Source organism: Papio anubis, chromosome 10 (assembly GCF_008728515.1).
Source record: "Papio anubis isolate 15944 chromosome 10, Panubis1.0, whole genome shotgun sequence".
Lineage (NCBI taxonomy): Eukaryota > Metazoa > Chordata > Mammalia > Primates > Cercopithecidae > Papio > Papio anubis.
This window is the reverse complement of record NC_044985.1, coordinates 123,038,471-123,052,109: the sequence shown is the minus strand read 5'-3', so window position 1 is coordinate 123,052,109 and position 13,639 is coordinate 123,038,471. Positions and strand designations below refer to the sequence as shown.

Genomic DNA, 13,639 nt, shown 5'->3' with positions numbered 1-13,639 from the left:
TTGTGATTAAGAAACGGTGCTTGCCATTTGGGCACAGGGGCCTGGACCCCGTACTGTGTGTGCCTGTCACTCACAGACACCTGGGACTTGTCTCCTGCCAAACCCCCTGCCTGGCATGGGATTGGCACCTCCCGTGTGCCTGCAAGCGCGCAGGCCACAGCCGGTGACCTCCTTCCCGACAGAGGCTGAGGAAATTGCTCACTTGTCAGAGACACAGCAGGTGCAGGAAATTGATCAGATGGCTTCGTTTGGGAAATGGTGGCCTCCAGGCCCGGCTGAACTCCAGCCCCTCCGCTGCTGGAGTCAGGATTGTGCCAAGGCTCTCAGGGCGAGGGAAACAGTGCTGCAGATGCGAACACTGGGCCTTAGAACCCCTGCAACCCTGCACCACATAGCCCTGACCCAAACAGCCCCAGACTCGCGTCCGCTGGGTGCGGCCCAGCTGGAGGGTAATGTCATTCCTGAGCAGGAGCCGTTGTTCACTAAGCACAGCTGGGGTGGGAGACGGCCCTGAGGGGAGGCCACGCTCCAGGACCCGTCTCAGCCCTGAGTTGGCTGTTCCTGCTCTTTCAGGACGTGCACCATGGAAACGGGACCCAGCAGGCTTTCTACAGCGACCCCAGCGTCCTGTACGTGTCCCTCCACCGCTACGACGATGGGAACTTCTTCCCGGGCAGCGGGGCTCCTGACGAGGTAGGTGGGGTGTGTAAGGGGGGCTGCAGGGAGCCGCTGTGGGGGCACAGGGCAGACGGTCCACAGCTGCCTGGCAGCAGCGAGTGAGGCCTTCACGCTCGCGTAAGCCCAGACAGTAACTTCAGTCAGACGTCAGCGTGCGTTGCGCCGCTGTGCACAGGTGGCCTGTGTTTGGTCTAAAGTACAAGTGAGAGGCTGGATATTGTTTCTGGTTCCCATCCAGGCAGACCGAGGTGTTTGTGAAGGAAGAGGTGAGCGGTGCCCATTTTCCTCCAGGCAGGGCCCAGCCCACTGTCTTCCACAGGACACCCTCCGGCAAGGGGCTCTGTCCACTGTCCTTTGCCCGGCGCAGGGATGCGTGGCGGCCCCAGGAACGGCAGGCCCAGCGGCTCCTTGACAACGCCCCAGGTCCCCCTTCAGAGCCTGCCCACTCTGAACAGAGGCCCCAACAGCAGGGCTTTCATCCAGGCAAGACGCTCCGTCTGCCTCTGGATCTTATTTTTTTAGAGGAAATAGAAAATGACAGGCTCATCAGAGACACTTTCTGCCCAGAGAGACCCAGGTCTGATTCCCCGATGTCACATACGGCACACGACACAGGGCGGCGGGTCCACAGAAATGTCAGTACGGGGCCTTGGTGTGCCGAGGGCAGGGTCAGCGAGAGCCCTCAGCAGCCAGGAAAAGGGCCCCCTTGTTGATGTCAGTGCACCGGTGTGAGTGGGGGACTCCTTCACGCACGTTTTAATGAATATGCAGCAGGAGATCGGGACACGTGGGCTCTCCCCAGAGGCCCACCAAGGCTGAGCCCATCCCGGTGCCACCTGTGTCAGGCGTTCCTGTCAGACAGGTCCTGCTCAGGGTCTGTGACGTGTGTTTCTCTCCTTGTGGCAACAGGTGGGCACAGGGCCCGGCGTGGGTTTCAACGTCAACATGGCTTTCACTGGCGGCCTGGACCCTCCCATGGGAGATGCTGAGTACTTGGCGGCCTTCAGGTGAGTCTCCTGGCTTCACGTGACACCTGAAATAGCAGCTTTTCCTCTGTGCACACACTCCGGGAAGCACTTGTTGGAGATGAGCGTGTCTGAAACTGGTCTGTGGCTGAACGGGGCTGCAGGGGCTGTTGGGGCTGTCTCAGTTCATTCTTCAGTGCCAAGCGTGGAATCTTGGAGACTGTCTTCTTACCATCGGCTCTTAGTGCTCCCTTCTGTGCATGAAGTAAAACCAGGAGCCCACTCCAGGTCCCGATGGTGAGAGTGATGGAGACGGTGGCAGGAGCCCACTCTAGGTCCCGATGGTGAGAGTGATGGAGACGGTGGCAGGGACTTCTGTGCAGAGTGGAGTGTGTTCATGAGAAACGAAGGCGAAGATCTTCAGGGTCTCATGATCTCCTCATTCTTCTTCCGCAAACCTCTTGTGATGCGATGTCCAATGGAAATAAGTATTTCTTGTTTATTCCTAAATATCAAGAGGCAGTTGTCGCCCTTCCTCCCACTTCCTTCGTGGGACTCTGAGCCTTCAGAATTTAGCCTCAGGGAGCTGTTTAAAGGCGCAGTGTTTGCTTTTGTCATCAAGTGGTTGCTTCTCCGTTGATCTAGGCCAGACTGGAGTCATTCCTGTGACCCAGAACGGGCTGCTGAGCAGCACAGGTTTTCTTGTCCTCGTTTTAAAATGGCGGCTTCGCCTGCCGCGGTGCAGTGACGGGCTCCGGGGGAGCAGCCCCCGGCCTGCATCGCTTCCCAGAGCCACGTGGGGAGAAGGGTTGTATTAGTGTGGCTGAACCTGACAGATGGTGCCTCTGTTAGAAGACACTGTCCATGTGGCATCAAAGCCCCATACAGTCTTCAGCGTTTTTCTCTTTCTCTAACTCCCTGGCTTTGTCCTGATTTACGTACATATAAACCACATGTGTGCAGGTGTGTCTTTGTGACGTGTGTGCGTGTGTGTCTGTATGGATGTGAGTGCATGTCTGCATATGTGCGTGTCCACCTGCGTGTGTGTGTGGGTGGGTGGGTGGGTGTTCATCTGTGTGCATGTTTCTCCATGCTTGTGCGGGCATCTGTAGCCATGCACATGTCTTCAGGTGTGTGTCCATGCCTATGTACATTACACACATCTGTGTGGGTGTGGATGCATGTCTGTGTGCATGCAGGTATGCATGTGTGTGTGCACATCTCTGAGTACACACCCATGTGCTTGTGTGTCTTTGCATGCATGTATCTGTGTGTGTATATCTCTGTGTGCACATCTAGGTATGAGTATACACCCGTGTGCCTGTGTGTCTTCGCATGCACATGTCTTTTTGTGTGTATATCTGTGTGTGCACGTCTGTGTATGAGTATACACATGTGTGCTTGTGTGTCTTTGCATGCCCATGTCTTTGTGTGCAACTGTGTGTGCACGTCTCTGGCAGGTGAGGCCCTACACAAGGATACATCTGTAAACGTTTTGTGTGGACTCTGCCACATGCTTTCTGGAGATGGTGAATAAGTCACGAGGCCTCTCTCAGTGTCTGCTATTCTTCTCTAACTGGGGTCCATTGCTCCCCTTGGAAAGGTTGTTGAGATCTGGTGACATACAGGCCTGGCCCAGGACATGTGGGCCCCCTCCCCAGGCACTCAGTGTCTCCTAGAAGGAACAGACCCCGCCTGACGGCGCCCAAGCTGCTCAGCTGCTCCAGCGGTGAGCCCGGGCTGTGCAGGAGGGAATTCAGGAGCGCCTCAGCAGACCTGCTCTGATCTGTACCTGACCACTTTTTCCCGATCTCATCGGTTGGATTTTGATGTCTCTTCTTACTCTTGATCAAGATTTAATGTAATGTTGACAGTTGTCCTGCCTAATTTAAAAGAGAAGGACTTCCCCCAATGTGTGCCACATCTGAAAATGAGCTCATATGAAATCGGACCCCTGGCGTGGGCGTGTCGCCGTCTGCTCATGGAATGCGCTCCCGCTGCCCCTCGCTTGGTTGTCGCCCCAGAGAACTGGGCTCCCTCGGAGGCTTCTCTGAAAGTAAAGTCTCTGGCCACCATGACAGGTATAGATGCTGCCTGGTCGACTTCCTGCCTGAGTGAACACTGGCGCCACCCGGGGAACCCAGGGCCCACTGTGGCCAAATTCCCGTGCAGAGAGAGAAGGCAGGGTTTCCTGGTTTGCAGAGAGAAAGGAGGTGGTGCCTTCTTTCCGGTCAGTGGTCCCAGGCCCGGTTTTGATGGACCACCCTCACCCCATGGGCATTTCTCAGTGGTGCCTTCGGCTCTTGGATCCTGGGGTGAAACCCTTACCCCATGGCATCCCTGCTGGTGGGCAAGCCCAGGCCCAAAGCAGCAATGGGCATCTGCCCTCAGGGTCACTTCCCCTCCCCAGGCCCCAGCCGGCCTGGCCAGCCTTTAGGATGAACGTGCCTTTCTGAGTTGCTCTTGACATGTGCTTTAATCTCCTGCCAAGTGTGTACATGATAATACCTTATCAAGTGAACTTTTTAAAGCTTAAATAGCGTCTTTGAAAAGGAAAATTGTTTCAGGGTTTTTTTTTTATTGATTTTAATGTAAAATAGCACTTTGAAGTTTACAATTTATGGTTCCCTGGGCATCCGATGATGGGGAAGAAGGGTCAGAGATTGGTTCTACCCTTTCTTCTGCTCCTCTCCCCCGCCGGGGCCCCCGGGGACAATGCATGCCTTCCAGGCAGCACCTTGTTATTCAGACCCATTGCCTGCCACGTTGCGTTTTCAGGGGATCAAGCCTAAGACAAAGAAAAGATAAGAAAATTGCCCCTAATGAAATCCAGAAGCAGCCGGCACTTTCTCCTCAGGCCCAGAGACTCACAGGAGAAAACGGAATCTTAATTCAAACCAGTCCCAGTGCCAGACGTGGCTTTGAAGTTGCTGAGTAAAGTCGGAGCCGCCGGGGGAGGGGCGTGTAGGGAGAGGATGACGATGGTGACGGAGCTCCGTATCCCCTCCCTCACCTGTGTGCGGGGACGCGGGGGGGGCGTGTAGGGAGAGGACGATGGTGACGGAGCTCTGTATCCCCTCCCTCACCTGTGCGCGGGGACACGGGGGGGGCGTGTAGGGAGAGGATGACAATGGTGACGGAGCTCCATATCCCCTCCCTCACCTGTGTGCGGGGACACGGGGGGGGCGTGTAGGGAGAGGATGGCGATGGTGACAGAGCTCCGTATCCCCTCCCTCACCTGTGTGCGGGGACACGGGGGACTCTTCTGTCAGGGATGAGCGCCACATCCAGATGCTCGTGCTTCGTAGCTTAGATTCCACTGTGATATTACGACATTTATCAGAGAAGTCTCTGAAACTGGATCTTCTCAAGCAGTTCCTGTAATATCCTAACAAACTGGCAGTAGTCTTGAAATTGAGCAACTGGGCAAAGCCGTTTCACTTTCTCCAACTTTTCAAGTGAGACGGGAAGGCCGAGGCTCTCAGTGTTTGTTCCTTCCATAAGCTGTGTTGCTGTGTTGCTGCCTTTTGTAGACAGGTGTGTTTTAGGAGTCACAGCACCTAACGACTGCTGTTTTCACCATTGCCGAGTGGCACCCACTGCACTCACCACGCTGGTCCCTGGGTTCCTTGCCTAAGGAAATCAAGGCTATGAAGAGGTTTCATACAGACCGTGCCACGTTCTTTTCTAAAAGCAATTTTGTCTCTTAAATGCATCCAAGTATTTTCCTATGTAGAAATTTATCTGAGAAGCACAAAGAAGCAAAAGCATACAAGGTACAGCCTTGGAGCTGAGAGAGCTCGTCCTGACCCAGCCTTCGCTGTGCCTGCGGGGCCGGCCCTGTGAGATGGAACAGTGAGTCAGCACAGTGCCTGCCCTGGAGAGTAGCAGGGGACCGGGAGGACAAACTCTAGGCAGGCCCGGTAAGACCGCAGGGGACCTGCCCACCTGGGGGGCCCAGGAAGTTTCTGGAGGAGGCACGCCCCCGGCTGAGTCCTGGAGGAACGAGCCTGGCACGGGACATTACGGGAGAAGGGCCTTCCTGAGGGAACAGAGCCCGATGGCGCAAACCCGCCCATCCACAGAGCCAGGCTTGGTCCTGATGGCGGGGGCTCTGTCAGGGCCTCTGACTGGAATGAAGCGTCACGGCCAGCTCTGCATGTTGGCCAGGCCCATCTTGTGGCAGCTTAAGTGACAGACTTGGACCTGGCAAACAGCAGGCCAGGGTAGAAGCTGGGCACCAGTGGACAAGCCCAGAAAACAGCAACAGAGATCATGACAGGGCCACAGGCTGGAGACGTAGGGCCATCTCAAAGAGACTGAAGTGAGATGGGATCGAGGGGAGTAACAGCTAATTTTGGCGGAGAGGGCACGTGGCGAGGTCTCAAGGTGCTGGCTTGGAGGAGGCTGACGGGTGCTGGGCAGAGACCCAGCGGGAGAAGGTTCGTTCTGGGTGGGGGTGGATGAGGGTTGAGTGGGGTCGCTTTTGCTTTTCAGGAAGAGGTGAGAAAGCGGCTGGGAGCATCTCCCCCGGAGGCCCCTTCGTGGGGAGAGCCAGCGAGGGCCAGTTTGTATGGACGATGCGCCAGGGCATTTATTGGGGGCAGAAAGGCAGCCAGAGACTCCAGCATGGTGTGCCAGCCCTGAGCCCAGTTCCCACAGAGTCCCCAGAGGGGTGCCGGCTGTGGGTGGCCGCAGGGCTGCAGCCTGTTGGCCCCATAAGCTCGGTTTGCTCTGAGGCTTGTGTTGACGGAGGGTGTGGTGAGTGTTGTATAGGGTCCTAGTGGGGGAATGAACTGGAAGGTCATTTCTTTCCAGATGTTGAAACCCAGCTGTTAAGTGAAATGTTGCATTTAGATGCCGTTGTGGCTTTTGAGGATGGTATGTACAGGCCGTAATTTGATGGTATGCGGTGGTTTAGAGCTAGACATGCCCCGTGACATAGCCCCTTGCACAGAGCGCAGCTGGGAGGCTGCTCGAGCGATGGCCCTGCAAGGAAGCAGAATGGCCAGCACCCCGCCTGCTGTCCCAGCCCAGCTCTGTTCCCCGGGAAGCTGAGGAGAGTGGCCGGCACCCCGCCTGCTGTCCTGGCCCAGCTCTGTTCCTCAGGAAGCTGAGGAGAGTGGCTGGCACCCCGCCTGCCTTCCCAGCCCAGCTGTGTTCCTCAGGAAGCTGAGGAGAATGGCCAGCACCCCGCCTGCTGTCCCAATCCAGCTCTGTTCCCCTGGGAAGCCAAGGGGAGTGGCCAACACCCGCCTGCTGTCCCAACCCAGCTGTGTCCCCCTGGGAAGCTGAGGAGAGTAGCTGCACCCGCCTGCTGTCCCAACCCAGCTCTGTCCCACTGGGAAGCCGAGGAGAGTGGCCGCACCTGCCTACTACTGCTATGCCAGCCCAACCCTGTTTCCCGGGAAGCCAAGGGGAGTGGCCGGCACCCGCCTGCTGTCATGACCCAGCTCTGTCCCCTTGGGAAGCCGAGGAGAGTGGCCGGCACCCGCCTGCTACTGCTGTCCCGACCCAGCTCTGTTCCCCAGGAAGCCGAGGGGAGACGTCGTCTTCAGCCTGCAGGTGCAGGTTGGCTGATGACTGAGCGAAGGGTGCAGTGCTGTGTCGGTAACGAAGGCGCCGGAGAAGCCACACTGAGGCCGTGGGAAGGCGATTCGTAGCACCCCATGGCTTCACACGGGACCTCCCTAAATGCAGAGGCCACCACACAGAGAAGCTGCCCTCTCCCCTTAGCACCACGCTCCCCTCTGTACGTGCCTCATGGGCATAGGCATCCTCTGGGCACCACAGTCGTGGCTTCCCTGGGCTTGCCGGCCCCGGGGGTGCACCTTACAGGCATTTGCCAACCTTCTCTAAAGATCCCCTCTTTCCACCCATTTCTCCTGCCTCTTGAGCCCGTGGTCAGTGGGCCTGCCGCCTCGGGAAACTTCAAGCCCGCCCCTGTCTGCCCTCAGGTGGCCCCTGAGGCCGGGAGTGACCTCATGGAAATGGAAATACTCTCCATAAAGTGATGGCCTGAGAGGCCAGCGGCAGATACCTCAGCGTGATTGTTTTAGAGACTGAGTTCTTTTTTTTTGAGACGGAGTCTGGCTCTGTCGCCCAGGCTGCAGTGCAGTGGTGTGATCTCGGCTCACTGCAAGCTCCGCCTCCCGGGTTCACGCCATTCTCCTGCCTCAGCCTCCCGAGGAGCTGGGACTACAGGCGCCGCCACCACGCCCGGCTAGTTTTTTGTATTTTTAGTAGAGACGGGGTTTCACCGTGTCAGCCAGGATGGTCTCGATCTCCTGACCTCGTGATCCACCTGCCTCAGCCTCCCAAAGTGCTGGGACTACAGGCGTGAGCCACCGCGCCCAGCCGAGACTGAGTTGTTTATTAAAAGTTTAATTCTGGGAATAAAATGTGAGTCCAGTTTCCCATTTTTTGCAGCATCTGTTAAACAGGGACATTCCTTCAGCTTCCTCCTGTAGGAGGGTCACGGAGGGCGCAGCACAGCCCCGAAGACACAGGGAGCGCCGTGCTCAGCTTCCTTTTTACAGGCAAAGAAGTCACGTCCCATGGAGGAGAAGGGACATTTCTTAGTCTTTCCACAAACAGATGCTGAAGCTGCACTCCTGCACCTCACATTCTGACCTTCTTTTGTCTAGCAAGTGCTTGGGATCACAGCCTAGAGGGTGCTAAGCCCAGGAAAACGAAAATAAGCGTGGGCATGTGCATCCGACTGTGCCCCATGCAGCCTCACGCGTGGCCGACGTGCCAGTGCCCGTGAGCCTGGGTTCATCTTTCACATTTTGTTTTGATTGGCTCTGAGGCAACGCCACACACCAAGCCTAGACACCAGAGACTCTCTTGGTCTGAACGTCATTTAACGGTGATTTTCACAGGACTTCTTTTTGGACGGGGATTAGAAGTAAAATGGCTCCGCAGCACTTAAAAGCGGGGAAGTAAAGCCCTCCACGTGCGCTTGCTGCAAAGCAGCAGCCAGAGTGCTTCGCGAAGGACGTGGCACCTGCACGAAACGTCCGTGGTTTTCATTGAAAAACGTCTACACCAAAAGCATGGCTGGAAATGTGTTTTTCTGTCCAAAGAAAAAGGTTTTATGACAAGAACTTTATTAAAATAATTAGAAGCCAGTCTCCTTGGGATGATGTGGACAGTTGAAAGCAGAGGGCGGCCCCCCTGAGTCCTGCTGCCCGTTGGTCAGGTTGGTCAGAGCCGTGGAGGAAGCCTCGGAATGTCGGTCAGAAAGGACTGTGGGGCCAGTGCCTTCCAGCGTCCCGGGCAGGGCCCTGGGTCTGGCAAGAGTCACAGGACTCCTGGATTCCAAGGCATTCTCTCCATCCCACCACTGACTAGACTGATTTCTCCCCTCCCAGCCCTGCGGCGGGAGTGCCAGACACCAACTCCACGCCCACTCTGAGGCCAGCGCCGTGTTTCCTGTGTCGTACACCATGTTTGCGAAATCGCCGTGCTTTGTGGTGAGGTCTGGGTAGGTGAGAAGAAACCTCTCAGTCTGGGAATGGAATCGCGCATGGAAGAATGTTACGGAAGTTGTGTGGACAGGACCAGAGCAGAGGTTCGGGCAACTCCAGCTGGTGGGCCTAGTCCTGCCGCCTGTGCTCTTGGTACGATGTTATCAGGACACAGCGACGCTCGCACACCGACGCACTGTCTGTTGTGTCTTGGACACCACAAGGGCCGCGTCACGTGGTCCCGGCGGAGACCGTATGGCCCACCGACTGAGGTCAGGTGCCTCCTGTCTGACCCATGGCAGGAAGCTTGCTGCCCCCAGTCTAGATTCACACATTGTTTCTTCGGCCCCTAACGATGGCCCTCGGGGCACAGTTCCTGTGTCCTCGGAAAGCACTTTCTACAGCTGCTGCAGAGGCAGTTCTAGGGGAAATTGTGTGGACTGGGTCTCTTCAGAAGAAAGAACAGAAGTAGACTGCTCAGAAGCCACCCAGGGTCTCCTGTGACTCCCATCTGAGTTCCAGGAGTGAGTTTCTTGGTGGGCAAACTGCCTAGGTGTGGATTTGATGCGTGTTTGGAGGGCAGAGTTTGTCAGCACTGACTTGAGCAGGCCGAAGCCACACAGTCCTGCGCATCACTCTTCTGTCTGAGCTCGGTCGTGGGACGCGGGGCACCAGGATCAGGCACCTCGTGCCCCCGACATTGAGATGGGCCCTCCCGCTGCCTTAGTGTCCCTGACGGTAATCATGACCCCTGGCCCTCTAGAGAGTAACCTGCGGGATCTTCACCTGGTGTTTAAGCCCTTGGGGGTTGTGTCACCTCCACCATCAGAAATCAGAGGAACTTTTCAACAACATTCTGCTCTGCGGTCATCCCTGAAAAGGGGTCACATTGAATTTTCATCATTTTTGTTTCTTCCGGTCAAAGTTGATACTTTCACTGACATTAGTGGGGGATTTCATTTTGTAATAAAAGCTGAATGAAAAAGTTTTAGGGCCAGCCCTGCTGCCCTCTGCCATGATGTTTCTGGAAGGTCCTTGGTGGTGGGAAGGGACCCTGGGCCCAGTGAGTGCATTTTTGGCTGCCCCCAGGGAGGGGCCTCTGAAAATCCATACAAAGGGAGGCGCCCATCGGGTGATGCCCTTGGCCCACACACGTGTGCTGGGGAGGCCGTAGGGACACAGAAGTGTGCTTCGGTGCAGGACAGGCTGGGCTGAGCAGCTCCAGAAAGTAGGTGTTGGTGAACCCCTAAAAACATGGACCTTCTCCCACAAGGGCATGGTGAGGGGTCCCCCAGAGCTCACAGCACACGTGGGAATTGTGCAAACTAGGCTTCGTGGTGAAAATACCAGGAGACTTGTAAAAATTCATAGAAAATGCGTGTTTTGAAAAAAACTGTGCATAGGTTTCAAAATGTTTTTGCACCAAAATAAATTCGCACTAACTTGTTATATCTGGACAGGATCTAGATTGAGGCACTAAGGATAAAACATCAGTTTGAAAAGAGCCCTTCTCATGAAAAGAGCAACTTGAATTCTGCTAAAATTGAAGCCAGAACAAACAGCAGGTTTACAGTGAAGCTTGGGTGGAAGAATGGTGAAATCACTGATACTTTATGAAAAGTTTATGGGGACAATGCCCCAAAGAAATCAGCGGTTTACAAATGGACGACTCATTTTAAGAAGGAATGCAACGGTGTGGAAGACGAAGCCCACAGCTACAGACCATCCACATCAATTAGTGGGGAAAAAATTCATCCTGTTCGTGCTGTAATTGTAGAGTACCCACAGTTAACAGCAGGAGCAACAGTTGACACCATGGGCGTCTCAACCAGCTCAGCTTACGCAGCTCCGCCTGGAAAATTGAAGTTGAGCAGCCTTTCCACTCAGTGGGCGCCAAAACCATCGCGTCCAGATCAGCTGCCGACAGGAGCAGAGCTTTCGGTGGAAATGTTCAACAAGTGGACTCAGAGTCCTGAGAGTCACAACAGGAGATGGAACACGGCTTTCCCAGGACCATCCTGAAGACAAGGCACAACCGCAGTACTGGCTACCGAGAGCCAAGAGGTGGCCTAGTCACAGTAGAAGCAGGCTGGTCAAGCAGGAGTAAAGGTCACTACAGCGGGTTTGGGGAATGCCCAAGGCATTGTGCCTGTTCTGGAGGACCAAAGAATGAGAACGTCTACTTATCGTGAGAGTGTTTTGAGAAAGTTCCTCAGCACTTTCGCAGAAAATCGCTGGGAGAGCGTCCCCTGACAGGCCTTTTTTTTTTTTTTTTTTTTTTTTTTTCCTGAGGTGGAGTTTCGCTCTTATCACCCAGGCTGGAGTACAATGGCATGATCTCAACTCACTGCAACCTCTGCCTCCGGGGTTCAAGCGATTCTCTCACCTCAGCCTCCTGAGTAGCTGGGATTATAGGCACACACCACCACACCCGGCTAATTTTTGTATTTTTAGTAGAGATGGGGTTTCACCATGTTGGCCAAACTGGTCTCAAACTCCTGACCTCGGGTGATCCACCCATCTCAGCCTCCCAAAGTGCTGGGATTACCGGCGTGAGCCACCATGCCCAGCACCCCACCCTCCCCTGCCACCAAGAGTCCTTCTCCGCAACAGTGCTTCTGCTCACTCCTCATTAAACTAGGAAACCTTTGCAAGAGCTTTGAAGAAAAACTGTTAGGCATCCACCTTCCAGTCCTGAATTGGCTCCTTCTGGCTTCTTCTTGTTTCCTAATCTTAGAAAAATCTGTAAAGGGCACTTATTTTTCTTCATTTAATGTAAACAAACAAACAAACAAAAAGACTGCATTGACATGGTTAAATTCCCAGATTCCCAGGACCCTCAGTCCTTTCGGGAGGAACTAAATGGCTGCTGTCACCGTTACAAAAGTGTCTTGGACTTGATGGAGCTTAAGTTGAGAAATAAAGTTTATATTTTTTGTCTTTTAATTCAGTTTTTCCACAAACTTTTTGAAGTCCCTTTTTAAAGGCTCCACTTCTGTTCCACTGTCCTCACCTGCACAGGCCCCTTGCACCTGGACCATTGCAGGAAGACACCAGACCACCTTTCTCATGGGGTCCTTGCTGTCCCCCAGGAAAGAGAGGCCATATTTCTGCTCCCCTCGCCCACAGAGGGAGTTCTGGGAGACTCGAGAGGATCGAAGCCCGGTGATTATTAACTCAGGATGGGTGACATTAGATGAGACGATCAAGAACTGCTGGACTTCCCCCACTCACTGATGTACCACATGCGTTCATAAGCGCACACCCATGGATCCATGGCACCTGCATGCCGCGCCAAGCGCACATGCGTTCGCGCTGCGGATCCATAGCGCCTGTCTGCGCATAGCGCACATGCGTTCATAGCGCATGGTCCATGTACACACGTACGCATAGCGCACATGCACTCATAGCGCACACGGTAAATTTCATAGCACACACATGGATCCATAGCACACACATGCGCGCCAGCGCACACGTAATTCATAGCACATGCATGGATTCATGGCACATGCATGCATTCATAGCACACACATGCATTCATAGCACACACATGCGTTTCATAAGATTCCTTCCCTTCCACCCTGTCCCTTCATTCCTTGTCCCTCTTCCATCTGTCCATTCCTTCCTTCCCCTTCCTTCCATTCCTTCCCCATGGATTCCTTCCATGAATACCACCTCACTGTCCTTCCTTCGTTCCTTCCTTCCATTCATAGCACACACATGCACTCATGGCACATGCATGGATTCATAGCACAAAAATGCACTCATAGCACACGCATACATTCATGCCACATGCATGCATTCATGGCACACATGCACTCATAGCACACACATGGATTCATAGCACACACATGCATTCATAGCACACATATGGATTCGTAGCAAATGCTGATAAGATCAGTAGACTATGGATTGATAAGTTCTTTTGTGTTAAGGAGTGCTTTTTCCCCTTTCCAAATAGAATATTTTCCTTATTTCCCTAATATAACTTAAAGAATTTCTCAGTGGTTCTGTCTTTTCCAGTGAATTCTCTTACATTTGTCATCAGTTTTCCCTTTAAAGATTCTTAAGCGTCTTAATTGCGTTGTAATTCCTGTTACACCTGTGTGTGTTGGTGTTCTAGGGTGACTAAGGAACACGTGGGCTCCCCCAGCAGGGCTGGCAAGGGCTCTCGGCCCTTTCGGCCACACACAGTCCCAGCACTGGGGGCAGTGGGTGACTGCACGTGTCTTCAGTGAGAGCTGTGGAAAGTGCATTGTAGCAGCAAGGGCAGCCTGATGGGGCGAGTGGAGCTAACCCCATCTCAGAAGAGAGGATGAGCAGGGAGGACCTGGCCTGGGAGGACTGGGCAGGGAGGACGAGGCAGGGCCAGGGAGGGGTGTTGGTGGGACAGGGAGCTGGCTTCACTCCTCCAGGTTAATGCAGCTTGTGCCATGGGGGTTACAGAAATATGCAGAAAACAGCATATCAAGAAACAGCAGTACTCTCACTAAGCAAGTATAGTGGGGCTTGTTGGCCTGCATT

General features: G+C 54.4%; 1 protein-coding gene across 20 annotated transcripts in view; it reads left to right on the top strand.

The window, feature by feature from the left end:
• Positions 1-13,639, top strand: part of HDAC4 (histone deacetylase 4) — a 298,215-nt gene that overhangs the window by 263,666 nt on the left and 20,910 nt on the right. For 19 of the 20 annotated variants that reach the window (XR_004176678.1, XM_031651658.1, XM_031651660.1 and 16 more), the window contains 2 exons: positions 574-693; positions 1,588-1,685. Coding sequence is in view for 19 of the 20 variants with exons in the window: in XM_031651658.1 (XP_031507518.1) it covers positions 574-693; positions 1,588-1,685 (218 nt within the window). In the remaining variant the exon portion in view is untranslated. Of the gene's footprint in view, positions 1-573; positions 694-1,587; positions 1,686-10,575; positions 11,396-13,639 lie in introns of those variants that run through there. The other variant, XM_031651664.1, reaches the window with a different exon arrangement.